Source organism: Rhamphochromis sp. 'chilingali', assembly GCF_963969265.1.
Source record: "Rhamphochromis sp. 'chilingali' genome assembly, chromosome: 16".
Lineage (NCBI taxonomy): Eukaryota > Metazoa > Chordata > Actinopteri > Cichliformes > Cichlidae > Rhamphochromis > Rhamphochromis sp. 'chilingali'.
The window spans coordinates 10,305,154-10,323,598 of NC_137943.1; the positions used below are offsets into that span (position 1 = coordinate 10,305,154).

Below are 18,445 nucleotides of genomic sequence, written 5' to 3' on the forward strand. Positions count from 1 at the left end.
ACAGAGGTGGAGTGGGTGTTTTCTCCAGGAAGATGAAAGGCCTTTCTTGGCTGCAGAGCTGAAACAGCTCCAGTGTTTTGTGGGGGACTTCCAAAAAGCCTTTTTGAGAAAGGCGATCATAAATGAGACGGCTTTAGGAGTGAAGCTCCAACAGCATGGCTTTATGTAGTGACTGAATTATTAAACCTTTCAGCAAAGACGGGAAAAATGACTCTTGCTTTAATTATGTAAGTGCTACAGAATCTAAAAGAAAGGTAGGACACATCAAACACTGTCGCATAGCGAATTCATGCTTAAGGAGCTATTAATCTTCTCTGTGAAGCAAACAAAAACCTCAAGCTTGGAAATGAACAAAATTAACACACACAGTGGATAAAAAGAAATAAACAAATCTCTTTGAATAAAGTAATCTCTGTTACACTTTCAAAACTACCAAACGCCAACATGTGAGTCATTTAGGGAACACTACAGCAGCCCACAGCCACAGCCAAATTCTCACATAGTGGGAAACACTGCAGTGCACAGCTATAAAAAGCAGTGTAACTAATTACTGAAAAAACAGAACAAGTAGAGAAAAAATATTTAAGGCACACCAACATACTATGTAGTACATCCACTCACCAGCCAGTTTATTAGGTACACCTTACTAGTATCAGTTTGGAACCCCTTTTGTCAGAGGTGCTTTACTTCAAAGAGGTGCCGGACAACACATTACAATACTGGTACCATATGATACTGAAATCAACTTTCTTTTCCATTCAGAGCTTCAGTAGGACGCCTTCACCATGCACCGAATGTATTGAGTTACTGGCTGATTAGATATTTGCCCTAACAAACTGTAGTAAGGGAAAGAAGCAGCCGACATCATAAGGTTCAGAAAAGAGAGCTCTATTATGAAGCTATCAAAAATGTGACCACCATTACCAAAACAAATGTTTGCATTAGAGTAAAAATACAAAAAAAGTAAAAAATGTTATACATCTTGTCATGATTAACCATCATGTTACTTTACACTGGATATTTCCTTCAGCTAAGAAGCAAACACAGCACAGAAATGCTTTGCATTAGGCAGGCAATACATTTAAACAAGAAATACATTTTTGTATAGCGTAATAAATAAGGGGATAGAGGGTGATAAAGGCCAGTCACAGCAGGAAAACTTTCATCATCCAGAATTTTACTTGGCCTCTGTGCTCGTGTTGGACAGTGTCAGTGTAAATGAACTGGCCTGCCTGCCCAGTCATAAACACCACTGACACAGAGGAGAAGCAGATGGGCCTCTCTGTCAGATCCTTGTCCTTCCTCCTCTTATCCATGTTTCCATTCAGTCTATGCCCTGAATGTTTCCTAGTGTGAGCTGTACTTTAACACGTTCATCCTCGGCTCGCTCTGCCTCTTGCTTCTAAAGTCACTCCTCAACTCTCAATCTTCATCTTCTTCACTTTCTCGTACACACACAAATCATGAACACATGCACAAACACACACACACCAGCTCCCTCTCTGCAGTGTATTCTGCCAGATAGCGGTCTGTTGTGTACAGTACAGTCATCTGTTTGTGAGTCACTGACCGCCACACAGACATACTGCAGTGTGTTTTCCTGCTAGAGCTCAATCTACCTTTATTCAGAAGGAAACACAAGGAAGACAAATATTACAAAATATATGGAAATTGCACAAATACGGAACCAGAAACCTTAAAGGTGAGGCACAGAATTTCAGATAAAAGGAAATTACATATTGCAGGCTAATGAATGCATGGACGGACTCATGATTTAGCAGATGGTTGGTGGGGAAAAAAATCAGCACTTACATCACCTGGTGTTACTCCATGCGCACTCCTACTCTTCTTCATCCTGAGGGATGCGCAGCCAGACTCTCCGTCTCTGTGTCAGATCCTCCAAAAATTCAGTTCTTTCCTGCGTCCTGTGCTGTGGGCAGCTTCACCAATACGCCTGCACACGGGAAGCAGGGAGGGTGTGGGAAACAATGTTAAAGTAGCAAATTCCAAAAGTTATTCTGCCTCAATCATAGTAAATCTGTCTGCATTTGATGTCAGACTTGCTTTAGCCTTGCATCAGACTTGAACAGTTTTGACCGGCTATGTGGTGTACATGCAGTGAATAATTTGATACAAAGAAACAACCCTGCATGAGCTGTGATACATTGCTTTTCTATACGCATTTAAAAATCAGTGATTTACCAATTCCATCATTTGGATAAAAAGCATATAAAAGGTAATATAAATTAAAGGCAGTAAAAACCCTTCAGAAAACTGTAAGACACAACTGGAAAGCTTAGCATACTTTCAGTGTTAATGCTAAAGCAACAACAATCACGTTTACAAGCATTCTATCTATGCCAGCAGTGTGGCTTAGAGAGGCAATGCCATTATGTTAGCCTTAGTTAGTCATTGTGAATCAGAATGAAATACATTTATTTGTTGCCATCAAATTTTCTACAGACATTCTTGGTCTCAAGAAATAAAGCCTAGGGCCTTTTTTCGAATGGTCATAATGAAAGTGACATTCCTTACTGTAAGTGAAATATCTTTGACAACTATTGGATGGATGGACACAGAATGTGATCATGTCTTTGTTCTGATCGCTTGCTGATCACATATTCTGTATCATGTGCCCCTCTTAGTCTTGTCTTTCTTAAAACCGCACACAAGCCTCTTAAATATTAAGTGTTTAAACAAGCACTACTGTAAAAAAAGGGTTTGTTAAAAAAAAAGAACCACGGTTTGTTTTTTTATAGTATGCTAAGAATTACTCATTAGTTAGGGGTGTGATACATACAGTTGTGCCTGAAGGCTTTTTAGTGAGATGCTGCTCACTGCAGAGCCCAGGACTGTTTGTCGGAAAGTCTTTCACGCACAAGCTAATATAGTGAAACGGTATATTTTCCAAATCAACACACAGGATTTGAACCCCAGTTTGTTGGGTGAAGGCACTGATTAAGCCATTCATTTCCCACATCATACCAATAATTTGTACCTTGCCACTTGAAACTACCTCATCTAACTTTCATCTAACTGAAAGCAGAATAAAGGATTTTGAAAATGATCATGGTGTGATCGTATCCAGCATCTATGGAGGTCCGAACATTCTGACCTCAACAACGAACAATATACACTTTTATACCCATTAGGTTAAAGTCCCCAGCTGTCTGATAGAGGACATGCATTGCTGTTAGCAAATGAGTGGCACCCGACTTGGTCTACAGAGCTGGCCTAGGTCAAGTTCCACTCATTTGGCTTTGTAGTGAGTATCACTTTGACTGCTTGCTTTTAACCCAGTTCCAGTTTCTGCCAGCTTCTCTGAATGTAGTGACTGCGCCCTCATCAATTATAGAACAACCACAGCTGGTGGAAAATCACCACAAGGCAGGAATGACTGACTAATCAATGTGACAGACATAAATCAATGTTTTCCATGTCATGATTGATTCCCACAGTGTGGCACCCACATTAACCTGATTTTGGCTGGCACTGTGTCCTCGCTAATAGATGTTCAAAACAATTACCTAGTGTATGTGCGGTGTGAAAGTGACTTCAAACTGCCCTCCCAATGAAAAAGTGACTGTTCCATATAAAGTGTTTTGCTTTTTTACTACAAACTGACAGTTGTTTATAAACTACGCCACGTGTAGATCATTTTCTGAAAAGTTAAACAATTAATTCAAATAATTTTGAGAGCTTTTTAAATCCTCAGCAAGACTCCTTGGGTATCCCCAACCTTTTCTTCTGAAGTGTGCTTTTCTTTAGATATTTCTTTCATTTATTTTAACTATAGCATTAACTAATAAAATATCCATTTTAACCGTGGCACTGTTTCAAACAGTGTGCAAATATGTTGTAAAAGTTTCATAAGATTTACTTTTTTGCACAACTGTAAACAATTACATTAAAAATAATAATAGAAATGGAAAGGTACAAAGATGAATGTACAATAAACCAGCCAACAAACTGATATATTTATGATAACCTTTGATACAGAAATCCTGAAAACACTACAGTACTTGCTTTAGGTAACGTATGCAGCTGCAATTCTTCTGACAGAAGCAACATGCTCATCTATCCTTGTGTGGGGAAAGAAATGCCCACAATCATGGGAAAAACTACACACTGAAAATGGCAACTAGTGCAGCTGGCACTGTGACATTTCTTTTTAAGACTCTAAGAGTCAATCATTTTTATATAATTTAAATTGACAGAATAATTTCCTCAAACTTAAGACATATTTGAACATTTTCACCCCTCTTAAATAAAAAAATCTTAATCTGTTGTACTAATACAAGGGAAAGCAATAATATTAGTCTAAAGAGTTCTTAGTGTTATTGGCTTTGAGTCACAATTTTGGGATGTGTGATAAATTGCACTGAACTATTTTCTAACAACTACCCAATAAAATATTTTTAAACATGACTAAGGCTGAGACTTCACTAGCATTTATAATGTTTTATGGAAAAACCATTATCAAAGGCAAAGCTGTTTTTTTCTGTTAAAGTAAGTGCTAACCTATAATTGCCCCAATTATTAAAATTTCACAAATTTCACACAAGTTATGTGATTGGAATGTTCTTTCTTGATTATTAATAAACGTATCATTAACAACAAGCTACAGATTTGCCAATTATTTACTTCAAAAGCGACACCTACACCAGGAAGAAAACACTGTAAGAGTATTCTTAAAGGTATATATTCCCATGCCCTCGCATAAAGGTCATGTTACAGATTATCAGCCTGACCTACAAGGACTATTGTAGTGAAAAAGGACTGCAGACAGATGGTGAAGGGCTATGCAGAATCATGCAATATAAGCCCAGCACTGATAGACGTAATCCTACAATAGTTTTAAAGCTTTAACACTATTAGCACAATTAATCAAAGGAAAAGATGACTGTGTCCTTGCTTCATCAGAGATGCTGAGAAGCATGTGCTCAGTGTACAATATGCCCAAAAGTCCCAATTTAGTGTAAGTGTATAGATGTAATACATTTTTTAAACAAGGAGTCATGGGAGTTCGCAGTCTCTATGAGACCACTTATTGTGAATTTAGGTAGCATACACTGTTTAATTATTTGTTGCTATGCCACTGAGGCTACAATTTGAAAGCTGTGCCATTTCCAACTGTTCCAACTTTTACTGAGGTAAAACAGCAAAGTTATAATTTGCTTTTTATTATGGTGTTTTGTCAAAGTTTGGTTTAGTTTCCGTTTTGGTTCATTATATTTCAGACGATATTTTAAGGAGATCAGTAGATTGACAACTGAGGCTCACTGTCAACAAGGAGCCATTATATAGATGTACTACTGTTAAAAAAAATGTTTGTCACAATCTTACTTTCAAGTCTTGCTCCTTGCCATTTGCCTTAATAAGAATTTCAGGGCTCTGTCAATGCATCTAAGGAAGGGAAAGCCCTTTGAGGCTTGAGCATTTGAGCATGAAAGAACTCTCAATCAAAACATCAGTGGACTTAAGACAGTAGATTACACAGCCTCCACTTACTAGAGAGAGAGAAAAAAAGCTTCCCCTGACCTCCCATTCTCACAGCCTCAGCAAAAGATCACCCCCAGGGGTTGGTCTCTGCCTCTACAAATAATTGATTGTTGATGTGAAGCGGGTACCAGAATGCATGGTCATGAGGCAGCACTCAAGATAGGGATTGTAAGAATTTGGCATGGACTTGAAGAGCACAAAACATAATTTACATTCCCTACAAGGTGTGATGATACATGATTTTGAGATACATGATAAAGTGCACCAATTAGATTATTAAAATTGTAGTTAGCGATACTATATTTTGTGTGGGGTCTATGGTTTCCTGTCACAGTCCATGTGAACATCAAATAAAACAAAAGCATTGAATTGGGGAAGCAGGGAAATGCCTTAAAGCTGTAAGAGCATGCACAGTAAATGGGAAGTTCACAATATTAACAAAAACTAGCGTCTGCAATCAGAGGTCTGCATGGCCGAAAACGAGAAGTGACAAAATTCAGCCATCTGACGAGTTAATCTATGTCACACAGCACCCATGAACAATGGAGAGCTGTGAAGGGTGAGTCATTAATTGAAAATAGCTGGTCACCCACACAAAGATACCTTTTGTGGTGGTAAAACAAAAAGGGGTAAAGAAAGCATGCGTGGAACTGTGTTAATATTACATTCAGTTACTCTGAAGTCCAACAAGGGGGGCTTTTGAAGCCATCCATGTGTCACAACCCTGAAGGAATAACTTTACATTTATCATTTACTAACACACAAAGATTTGCTTAGATGACATGTATTTGTTTGGCAAACTGACTTCATTGACCTAGCATTGAACTATTCTGTGTTGAATTAAATTAATGTGTGAATGCCAAATGGAGAAGCTAGCACTGGTCACAGGACAAGACAGCTGTCGACATTAGGTTCCATTTGACTGTTATGCCCACCCACGTTTATTCCATCTAAATCCCACTGAATGCACTTTATTCAGTCCTAAAGAACAGCAATTTAAACATGCAGGCTGTTCACAGATTGTATCTCATCTATATGACCAAATGCAAGAGGCTGAGTGCTCTTGTTTTACTGCGTCAGGAAGATAACAAAGACACAATGTTTTTTTCCTCCTGTCATTTCAAATCATAGGATAAACATGCAAAAAAGGGAACTGAAACTCATCCAAATGAAGACTAAGTCAGAGCCACCCGCAGTTTCATTTAAGCCAAAAGACATCAATATGTTATTGTAGGGTGATTCAAATGAAACAGCTCAATGATCGCACACTGCATTTCAAAAACATTTGCACACTTTATCTGTTGAGTCTAATGTGGCAGATATGTAGCTGAAGGTTTACGGCAATCACTATTTACAACCTTCAAAGAGCAAACAGACGACAAGAAAAATAAATAATCAGGCCTCCTGGAGAACAATATCTCCAGAGTCATTTCTTTAATTTGCACAGTTTTAAGGTTACTTACTTACTTATTTATATTTGCACAAGCCTGAAAAATAGTACATGTTGTTGGGCATAATGCTAAAAAAAAAGCTGTTTTGTAGATGTAACAGCTTGAGAAAAATGACAAGCCAAAGTTAGACCCGTTCCCAAGAGGAGAGACACATATGCATTACAAATGGAATTTCAGTGAAAACTATCTAAGCTAGTGACAAGTACTTGCTTTTTTCCCAGAACTTCTGGAATATCTACTTGCCAACTGGAGTAAATGTATAGACACTATTTATAGGCTTCCTGGCTTCATTAAAAAGACAATCACAGAATGTTATATATGATTGAAGAACCTCTGCTTTCACAAAAGCACTCCAGGCACCATTTTAGAAAGATCCATATTAATGTAATTCCTACAGCGCTGAATATGATACCAATCAATATTTGCCAGGCTCCTTCAGCACAGAGTTGATCTGTTAATTTCCTCTGAATGTACAAGGTTAAGAACTGCATGTCAAGAAAAATACTTGTTAGACGGTTGCAGCAAGTTTTAGGCAGTCTTATTTTTCTATTTTTATCCATCCGTCCCACACTGTGTGTGTAGGCTTGTTCTACACACAAAGCAGTTGTTGCACTTCATGCAGGTGTACTTATATTTACAAAGTTAGAGCACACTGAAATAATTATGTCCACAAATATGAATAACCATTTCATAGAAAGATACATTGTTACAGATCAGAAATATGTCAGAGGCAATTTTCTACACAGGCTTAAAATGTTTAGACCAAGGAACTGATTAGCTGAAAGTAATCTGTAACTATTATCTGTAACTACAGTACTATTTAGATAACTCACTTTTTAAGCAAGCTTTCAAGCAAAATGCTGCTTGTCTCTACCAGGGGTGCCACCAAGGAGGGGCTAAGGGGGGCACTGCCATACTTAACTTTAATAGCAGAAAATTAACTAGGCATAACACTCCTTTCTCTTTCTTTTTTGCCATATTTTACAAGGACCTATATTTGGCAACAGCATAATAAAACTAGAAATCTGTTTTGGTGTGCCTTCAATAAACAATTGATTAAGAATGAAACACAACTGAATGAACACAACTACAAGTGTTATAAACATTTATCAAATACGTTATGAAGGAAGAAACCTCTCAAAGAGTAATAGTTTTACATTGTTTTTAAGCTTCAATCAACAACTGAATTTCCTAATGTTAATGAGCATTTCTCATTTTAGACTGCTTGCAGTTGAGAGCTCTAAACTAAGTCACATTTGCATTCAGTGCAAAAGCAGATTCAAGCAGAAATGAGCTTTTCAGACGAGCGAGGACTGAGAGGAGTTTGTTGAGGAGGGAGAGAAACAACACACCAATTTGTGGCAGCTGAAATATGACGTCACTGTGGAGGCCACAGGGAACCCACTGCCCTACTGTACAGACACAGAAAGCCAGAGACACAGAGAGAGAGAATGGGTAGGCCAGACTCTCTGAGCCTGTTGGTACTTGTAGATTGTTCTTCTCTCACAGCATGTGCTTGTTATATTGGTACTGTGAATAACAGTAATGGGGGAGGCAGACCGATTTCCAGCTTTGTTGTCTTACAGACTGACTTGATTGGTTTAAAAACATAAATACAAATAAATAAATATTTCATGCAAAAATACCTACCTTAAATAAGATACCTACAATCACCCTCGTGTACTTATCATGTGTAACTAGCAGACTAGCACAAATGACTCATTTATTCATATTCAGCATTCATTAAAAATACTTTTTTTATATTTGGATGAAAGAAATGACAAAAAATGTTTATTTCATCATGAGCCTTAGATGTTGTGGATTCAGACAAAAAGAACAAAATTACACATAATTGATGGGGATTGGACTCTGGACACATGGCAGCAGTGACTCTGGATGAGTCACTCCTAAGAGTTTCTGACAAAACCAGCAATAATTAGAGAGAGTGCCAGCTTTGAAAAAACACTCACGCTGATTACCCCATCATATTCAAGTCGCTTTAATAACATGCACTCAGGTATTGTTACTGAAGTACTGTCGGTGTCAGCTCTTCATCAAGTATCCATTTACAAGAGGAAACTTGGTGTACCAACTACACAGGCTAAAGCTTTTAGAGTGAAAAATAACAGCTGACTTGGGGAGTAAGGCGGTAACAGAAGGCTTGGCATGGTGTGCAGGATTCGGAGGTGGGGGTGGAGATGGTTCACTGATACGGCCTTTGGTGAGCATCATCACTGGCAACATCCATGTAAACATAACCACAAATCCAGAAATGAATCATTGTGAAGCTTTGATATGCCCTCTTGGGACATACTCCTTAAATTGAAGTGCACAAATTCTTTACAAAAAGTTTCACGTTATCTTGGGGAACCATTTTCTCTTTTCCACCAGCACCTATACCAATATCTGTTCTGCAACGAGAACTAACTAGCCAATATTTCCTTCGTTTGTTGTTGTTAGTATATTCAGGGTTTCTTGCTTCAGATCTGGCCTTTAACAGGAATCTATACACAACTATGTCCACATACTTTAAATTCACTGAGCCTGTGTTACCTTACATGACAGATGTCTGATTTTTCTTTTATATATTTTGGACCATTTCATAAACAAAATATATATATTATATTTGAGTAAACAAAAACAAAATTGATTTAAAAAATTATTGAAAATATGGAATTTAAAACCTTATACTGATAAGCAAATGCCTTCAAATTGCTCAATTTGTCAGACCAACATTTTAAAACCACAATTTAAGGCACTTTAAGAAATCATTTAAGAAAAGTGGGAAATCTGAGGGGAGGATTAGTTATGTATTTTTTCTTGAAAAACAATTTCACACATCATATTAATACCTACCGCATATGAATTCTGAAAATGTCACGTAGTACAAATGCCCATAACCCCATCGCACTGAATTATGGACTTGATATAAAATTATACCGAGCAATTTCAACAAGCAACATACTGCAAGCAGAATTCCTCTGCATGGAAACTAATAGAAAAATATATAATACTCTATAATACCTATAAAGTGGATTCTGGCCACAATATTTCCTCTCAGTGACTGTAAAGGTGTACTTACAGAAGGAGCTGTTCTCCTTGAGACCGTGGTGAACGGGCGAGCAGGAATTCACATCAGCAAATTTTCGACCTGAAGGAGAAACAATGTATGGATTATAACTGGACTGATCACATTTCACTGTGAAATCTTTGAGAAGGAAAAATGCTGACTGATCACAGTATTTTGGTCAGTTGAAACTATACAATTGATTGTAGACCAGCACCAATGGTCCATGATATATCTCTTAGGGGAACCATATACCATATTCTGTGCTTGTGCATTCAATCATGCATGCAGGGATTTCTGTATTTCCAGTCAGCTGGAGTTTCCACCCAAACATGACAAACACCGGCTGGAAGCCAAACATCACAGTTCAGCGACAAGAAAGGCAGGACAGTAACAACATCATCATTAGTACCACCAACCAAGCAACCACTAATCTGTCTGTCTGAAAGCCCGCCTAACAAAAAGCTGTATGTATGTGTCCTCTTTTTCAGCCCTGTCTGAGAATAAAATCACAAAGAGGCCAACTGAATTCATACCCCACGACCCCCAACGGACATCATAAATGCTTTGAGCTGGGCTTAAAGGGAAATGCAACTAAGTTTCAGAAATGTAACATGCGTCAATATGTGACATTCCAGCGAAATGTCACAACTGTGGGGTGTGGGGTGGGAGCTCGTGTCGGATGCAGAACCAACACAAAGCTCTGAAAAGTGATTATTAAGAAGAGGAAAAAATGAAACCTATGGTTTTTTAATGTTCAAACTTTGGAATAAAAAAAGGCATACATTGAAAAATATACTGTTACAGATCCACGAAGTCAAGTATCTAGATTCACTCCTGCACAAAACAAAAGGCTCCCACAAAAAAGAAACAGAAACTCTCAAAAGTCGGTCTCAATGTTAACAATTGTGAAATTAATAAATGGTGCAAATGACTTATATTATCCACGCTAACAGTACCATTCACAGCAAACAGTGTATTTGGAAAGGACCAATGACATCACCAGCCTGCTAACATTTTAGCATCTGTGTGTTGTGCCTTAGTTTTATTGGATATTCATGTACCAATCAATGGCTATTGTTGTGCCCCACTTAGCGCTGTGAAAGATGGTAAAAGACCTTTCATAAGATGACAAACAGTGATGGCTTTAATTAAAGTTCACAAAGTTCAGCACCAATAAAAACTCAAAGGGAGATGATGAACTTGAAAGTGTTGGAGCCATTCCCAGTAAATGTGTCACCACTGTGGACCTATATTCATTAAAGCTAGACACATCAATTACTAGAATATTGTCGTCATTTTTCGAGCAAGTTAAAATAATGAGCCTAACTAGTGCTATCCATAATTGACTGACCTCATCCAACCCTGACTTCACTGCTTAATGGGTTGACAGGTTTTGTTAATGTGGGTCTATCCAAGTTTTCTATCACACCATCTACAGTTCACAAATACTCCCTTTCTCGCCACCCACACAATTGTCACAAACTCAGACATAAATCAAACTCGCTTGTTTAGGAGAGAAATCACTAACTTTGATTTCTTAGGTTAGACTCAGTAAAGTGCGTCTAACCTGAGAATCTAAGAATGTTTTTAGTGTAACGCACACACACACTAAAAAAATTGAACAAGTCGACTGTCAACAGGAAGGGAGATGCCCACAAAGAAAAGTCACCGGAGAGATAAGGAGCAGTCTGCGCAGAGACACGAAAACTGCGTGATATGACTAAATCAAAAGACCTTTCAGTGCAACTCAAGACATCCGAGTGTCGATCGTGTTCCACCCAGAATAGCCTCGGTACAGCTCAAATTACGGAAACCTGTCATCTGAACGTCCTGAAACTCCTTTTTTCGTAAATATCTGAAATAACTAATTCCATTATCCTTTCCTGTACATATTTTAAAGGGATGCTGCACACATTTATCAAAACTTCAAAAATGTCGCGTGGGCTATTGTTGTGTGCTACAGAGGAAAAACAACATAAAGCTCTGAGTGTACAAATGATAAGCTCGGTAAGTTTTTTTCTTTATTTATTTTCCTGGAAGCTAAAGAAAACGACATTTTGTCTATAAGAAAACGGTTAAACGTGGTCTCTTACCAGTAATAGGCTTTATCCGTTTTCCGACGCGCTCGTGTCTACTGCAACACACTGTACGCACTGCTGCGCTCCGAGCACGCGCCCCCTTTTATTAGGTTCCATTTGTGCCATTCGCGCTCGATCCCTTTCACGACCTCGCGAGCGCATCGATTGGCTTTAACATCCACGACGCAAATCCTTCCGCTTACCAATGGCTTTACAGCGCTCACGCCCTCTGTGGCTCCTCACTATTGCTGCCTGTTCGGCATCGTCCATTTGATTTCCTGCCAGCGCAAGATATGGATTACTATTTAATGGCTCTACAAGTCCCTCTGGCTTTCATTAACTTCCTCATATGCGGATCGTTTCTGTTAAATAGCGGTCAGGGATACTGAGCTAAACTGAAAGTTATCCACACTATTTATATTTATTTTATTTTTATCAAAAAGGTTAATTATATGTTTCACATACAAAATAATTATCTACATGCAGTGATGTGATGGACCTGTCTATAATCTATTATTCTTGCCCATGCCAGCTGGAACTGACTCAAGTTGAAAAGCTGCTACATAGATAAAACAAGCCAGTGCAGAAGAGCAAAGAACTGAAAGTTCACCAATTCAATCTTGAGACTTGCTCTGAAAGTGAATCAGTCCTCGTAGATTCCGAGGTTAAATGCCCAACTTCAGCAGATTAGATAGAAATGATGGAAGTTTCCATTCTAATTTTATTTTTATAACACCAAATCACAACAATGGCCTCAAGGCGCTAACATTCAAACTAACCCCCTATGAGCAAGCACTTGGGACAGTGGAAAGGAAAAACTCCCTTTTAGCAGGAAGAAACCAGGCTATGAGAGGGACAGCTATCTGCTGGGACTGGTTTGGGGTGAGGGGAGGGAGACAGTTTTTTGTTTTTTTTTTATAACTCATTTGTTTGGAGTTTGGTTTCAAGTTAAGGGTGTGAACATTTTGACTGTGTTCACACAGGCAGTGCTAGCCAGCAACTGTCTGCTAGACCTCGCTTTGCTATTTTGAGTCACTCAGCTAGATCTCTTCACTGTGTTTGTGCTGTTGCTCGCATTTAAAGCATTTTCAGTGGATTCATCTGTTTGTGCTCCAGTTTTTTTGTGAATGAAAATCTCATACAGTTTATGAATGCTAACCAAGACTGCTATATAGCTGATCATTTAGCACTGGTGACAACATAAAACAAACAACATAAAATAAATACGGAGGTGGCCAAAATGCTAACTACATAACATGCTAATGCTAATGTGCATCTTTTATATTCAGTCTATGTAGCCTACAGACGGGTTACAGACCTGTGAAAAGGAACAAAGTTTTCCAAGGGCAACCTCATGATTGTAAACTGATTAAGATCTTACCAACAATTCCAGTATTGGGTGCGATTTGGGGCAATTCTTATCCTAAAACTATTATATAAATACAGTCTCATCAGTTTCATTGGACCATAGACCATATGGAGGACGGTAATGAAAAAAATATTCTTGTTTTGTGGGAATCTTTTTATTTTATTTTGGCAACCACTATTCTACAGGAAAAAGTAGGTATTTAAATATATATCTGCCTGTTCTAGTTAGAATTACCTTCAGCAGTGTTACTGCACTGTTGTTAACATTGTGTTACCTCTTGGTGCAGTGCATTATGCTTTACTCATTTCTTTTTGGTCTTGCATCGTTTAACTGGGTTCTGTTGCGCTGACTGTGTGTCTGCACTGAGCTGTACAGTGTGTTGCCTTTGACACTGCCACCCACCACAGCGGCAGTGTCATGTAGTGTTTATTGCAGCATCACACATTAACAAACACTGTATGCGTGTTGCACAGTGTGTTGCGCTGTTATGTTACTCAAAACTCTGTTGCATTGTGTTGTGTTCAAGGGCATTCTCGGGAGTGTTTTAGAATGATTTTGATGCCTTGGTTGTTGCCAGGCAACAGCTGTCCTGAAAGAGAGATGAATGGGTGTCCCTGGGCATCTTTTTCGTCTTCATCTTTCCTTTCATCTTTCTTTTCTTCTCAATGCCTCACTTTCAGGTGGCTGAATTCATCATGTTAATGCCTTCCAAAACCAGATTTACATTTACTATAATCAGTATCTAGTGTTCAAGTTCTTAAAGTTTGCATAAACATGCAGTGAAGACATTATGCATTGCACATACACAACTTTGCTATTGCGTTTCAGAAGAGACTTTTACGCAGCAGCAATGATACAGCTGCTAAACCTGTTTGTAGAGATGTTAGACTATAAACTATACATGTTGTGCCCACTCTCATATAAAAGGCAATTAGTGGAGGCAGGCAGCATGCTTTACATATAAACAATAACAATTCATATGCAGAGTGCGGGTTCTTTTGTTTTGTGGAGGAAATGCACTCATTTCAGACTGGTGAGGCGGCTTCGGCGCATCCTGACACACATGAACAGAGAATGGAATTAAACCACTCAGGTGGTGTGCAGCTGCGTGGTGGATTTCTGTCACATGCAATTTAACCCTGAATAGGTAATGTTGGGTTTTATCACTCCTTTGTTATGCGGTTTGTTCACAACTGGCATTGTTGCCAGTCTGCATTCATTACTAATGCTTGTGTGTTTGTAAATTGCGGAAAGGGAAAGTAGAAATATGTTTTTCAGTGAGGATTATAAGCTTGTACGCAAACTATGAAGTAGCAAACATAAATAAATAAACAGATAATTACAAATTTAGCAGCTGTTCACACCTGTGTCAAAATCCAACCAGAAGGAAATGATTCCAAAACACTCACCCACACAGCTTCTTTTCCACTTCTTGTCTCATGAGAGGCCCTTTCTGGGGTTTGCTACAACCGCTACTGCTGCTCTGCTGTATAAACAGTGCGCAGGTGTCTGATTGGATGCATCAGCCATCAGGAGCGACAAAGAGGTGAGATGTACAGAAGTCAAATCAAGTTCTCATCAAATCACGATCAGTGAACAGACAGAGCCCGTGCATTTGCTTCACTACACAGAGAGTTTTAATCAGTGTTAGAAAAGTGCAATCAGGAGCTTATAAAAAAACTTACAGAACTCTTAGGCACTCCTTAGTGTCTTTAAAGTGTGAATATAGCAGTCACAACAGAGAACGTACACTTTCTTCCCGTTGATGGACTTGAACATGTCAGTTACATACAAACAATACAACATTTCCCTCTGAAAAGCAACTGTGTAGCAGATGTTTAGGAAATCAGGAATTTTCTGCGAACATTTCTTTCTGTGACAGGTTTCGTTACACATGCTGATCAAACAAAGCTCATCATTAGTTATTGACTGACTATGGGAACATTACATGCAAGGATGCAAATGTTAAATTAAAGTTAAAGATTTCACCAGGCCCTGATGGTGAAAAACAAATTACAACCAGACCCTTTGAAAGGTACATTGTCTAAGGCAGGCGTGTGTGAAGAAGTATGCGAGAGAAGGCACCTACTAGGACAAAAATAGCAAACATGTACAGTATTTACCATTCAACAAGTAAAAAAACAAAACAAAAAATGAATTCATTATGCCATAACATTTTGTCAGGATTATGGATTGCTTTGTAATGTACAGAAGAATAAAGTTTAATGGCTACTTTTTCTGGACTGATCGTACAAAGAGTCATTTTTCAGACGCCTCGGCTGGCTTTTGAGGATCGTGTTACTGTGTTACGTTTATTTATTTATTTTAAATATAGTTTAGTGGTGAATATGCTCCAGTAGAATTGCAGTCTAGAAATTATCTTTGGTGAAAATGTAAACAATTGCACCAGAACACAAAAAATAAAATGCTTGAGGAATGAAACACACAAACAAAAACAAAAGCAAAACAACATACTTAACACAAATATATATTCACCTGATTAAGAGTCATATAACTTGCTCTGTACTAGCAAAGAGTGCTCATAATAATAAGCAAGCTATAACTCCTCCCTTAAACAATGAGGCAGATGATGCAGTATAAGCTTTGCAGTATACATTACAATAGTTATTATTTAGGATCCCTTTAGGATATTGATTAACTGAGGCATAATAGCTGCAGTGAGCAGGGTGATTCAGCAACTGAAACAAAGGCAAGACGAAGAAAATAATCATATATGTGTTAATGTGGATATTGATGGCACATAAGAGGGGTACAGACATTCATTTCTCCCTGGTCCCAGACGTAAGGCACATTACAGGGCACACAGTTATCTCCAAACCTAATCCCCACCCCAGTATAAAAATCAGCATGACAACACGCTGGTTTCATTTGACATTTTGCTGCCTACACTATAGCTTCATCCCCCATTGAGTGCAGGACACATGTGCCCCTCAGTCTGCAGTCTGTTCGTTCAACGATCCACCTACCCACCCACCCGCCCACCCATCTGTGTGTCCACTTTCCAACGGCACTTTACCACTGCTCCCAGCTCCAGTCATCCCCGCCTCCAAACACGATAAAAAAGCCTAAGATGGTGAGAAAGATGACGGCGTTTCCGGTCATCACCAATCCACAGGCACCCCACTTGATCTGGACGACAGAAATGGCCCATTAGATTTCCACTGTAATTTTGTTTTCACTGCACATGCACTACTTGTACGCACAGATGAATTTACGCTCATTTAGTATGATCTGAAACTAAATAAGTAAAGAGAACTCACGGTGTTGGTACGGGCCAAAACAATGGGTAGTCCAAACGATGATACCACAATGCCAGTTGTTAAGAAATAGGCCAGCTCTCTGCAGGCATTGCTGGATTCAGAGTCGTCACTGAGGCGTCTGGATATGAAGGTCGGGATGGGACTTAATACGTAGAAAATCAGGACAAACATCGGCCAGTAGACCCTGCAAAAACAGATGAAATTGTCAAAAATATTTACAAAGGGCATGAAACACTCGTCTTCAAAAGAATGGAACATCTTAGCACACCTGAAGTTCAGTTTACTCGTCATTAGGAGTTCTAAAACTGTGAAACCAGTTACAGAAAAATGTTCTGGGGCTCTTAGGGTGATTTCCAGTTTTGAAGTAGTAACTTCAGTCACATCAGAAACTGGCATTCCTGGAGTTTGACCAACAAGAGGACTATAAGGACTATAAATACAGGCCTTGACTGCACTGATCTGGCCTTTTTCTTTTGTCTCCAATCAAAAGTCACACAATGTAACTGCAGAGCGAATGATGTTGTTCAGAGCACAACCAAAACTCAGTTATTTCTGTAATAATGTAAGTCAGTGTCATAAAATAGCACGTATAGCTGCTGATACGTTTACAAGGAGAACTTACCCATACGTTTCTATTGCACAGCCCAGCAGAAGAAATGTCAGTCCAATAGCACCACTAAAGGACAAACCAACCAGTGCTAAAACGAGACATCAATAACTCTACATTAATCACAGAGTTGTTTTTGGCCAAAATATAAAACAAATACACGGTAGGCGTGGAGCACTCGTGGCATAGCTAAGAGTTAGGATACACTAGATAATAGCAACAACTCTAATGCATAAATCAACAGGTTAATAACTTATCTGGCAACAGATCTTAATGACCTGCGACAGAGACGCGAGTTTCGAGATGATACAGCAAACGTTTTGACCAGTATGGAAAACTCAGCTTACAAACTTTTAACTTCAAAAACTTTAACACTCAACTCTCGGCTGACCCAGCAGAGCCAAAATTAAAAAATACCTTTAATGCCTGCCATTGCGGTCAACGTCTGAAAACCCCCTCTTTGTGTTTATTTCTGCTCTTTGTGCACTGTTTACGTGCTCGGGCTCGATGTCGTCGTACAGGAACTTCCTGCTTCCTCGGTCGGGTTTTCCTTTCTTTGCATCAGGTGACCTCCTTAAAGCTACAGTAGCTCTGCGGCTAGCTGGGGCTTGAACTTCTTTACCGATATACTGTAATCTTGACAGGCAAAAAGTTTCACCTCACACCATTCACCAAGGTTGACCCAAACAGTCCTAGCTGGTGACGTAGTCTCTCAATGACGAGCACGAGAGGATTTAGCGCGTGCTTCCAGGGGGCTTTACACGTCTGCGTGTTGTGTTACAATATAAGCTGCTGCAGTAATACAGACTACATTACTTATTCGTTACTCAAGTGTTTTAATTGTTTGTTACCTTAATTTTCCCTACATTTTAAATGTATATCAAGTCTATCATTATTATTATTATTATTATTATTTATGACTATTTATCTTACCCAAGAGATACTTTCTTGTAGTTTTTCCTTATTGAATAACAACTACTATTACTTGAGTAAAAGTCATGACCCTACTTAAGTAATAGAACTAAAGTTTCAGTATTATAAATTAGCTAAACATTATTCAGAATTATATAAAATATATTGCTGGATC

At 38.7% G+C, this 18,445-nt stretch overlaps 2 protein-coding genes across 2 annotated transcripts in view; both read right to left on the reverse strand.

Annotated features, from left to right (window-relative positions):
- The window catches only part of LOC308412783 (3',5'-cyclic-AMP phosphodiesterase 4B-like), a 46,170-nt gene extending 33,933 nt beyond the window's left edge, over nt 1–12,237 (reverse strand). The window contains exons 1-3 of the mRNA XM_080907352.1: nt 12,117–12,237; nt 10,036–10,104; nt 1,813–1,954 (exon numbers count right to left, since the gene is read on the reverse strand). Of these exons, the coding sequence (XP_080763478.1) occupies nt 1,813–1,854 (42 nt within the window). The 5' untranslated portion in view covers nt 1,855–1,954; nt 10,036–10,104; nt 12,117–12,237. The remainder of the gene's footprint in view (nt 1–1,812; nt 1,955–10,035; nt 10,105–12,116) is intronic.
- A 2,847-nt stretch (nt 12,238–15,084) lies between these two features.
- Nucleotides 15,085–17,975, reverse strand: leprot (leptin receptor overlapping transcript). The gene is made up of 4 exons (XM_080907365.1): nt 17,776–17,975; nt 17,374–17,449; nt 16,752–16,935; nt 15,085–16,620 (listed from the first exon to the last, which is right to left on the reverse strand). The coding sequence occupies exons 1-4, from the start codon at nt 17,789–17,791 to the stop codon at nt 16,504–16,506; spliced, it is 393 nt and encodes a 130-aa protein (XP_080763491.1). The 5' UTR covers nt 17,792–17,975; the 3' UTR covers nt 15,085–16,503.
- Nucleotides 17,976–18,445: the final 470 nt, after the last annotated feature.

Bases quoted from the DNA above. Each gene is read 5' to 3' on its own strand.
- leprot (XM_080907365.1), bottom strand. The intron at 16,936-17,373 runs GTAAGTTCTCCT...CTGTTTTTGCAG, and splicing joins TGTGCAATAGAAACGTATGG to GGTCTACTGGCCGATGTTTG. The intron at 16,621-16,751 runs GTGAGTTCTCTT...TCTGTCGTCCAG, and splicing joins TTTTGGCCCGTACCAACACC to ATCAAGTGGGGTGCCTGTGG.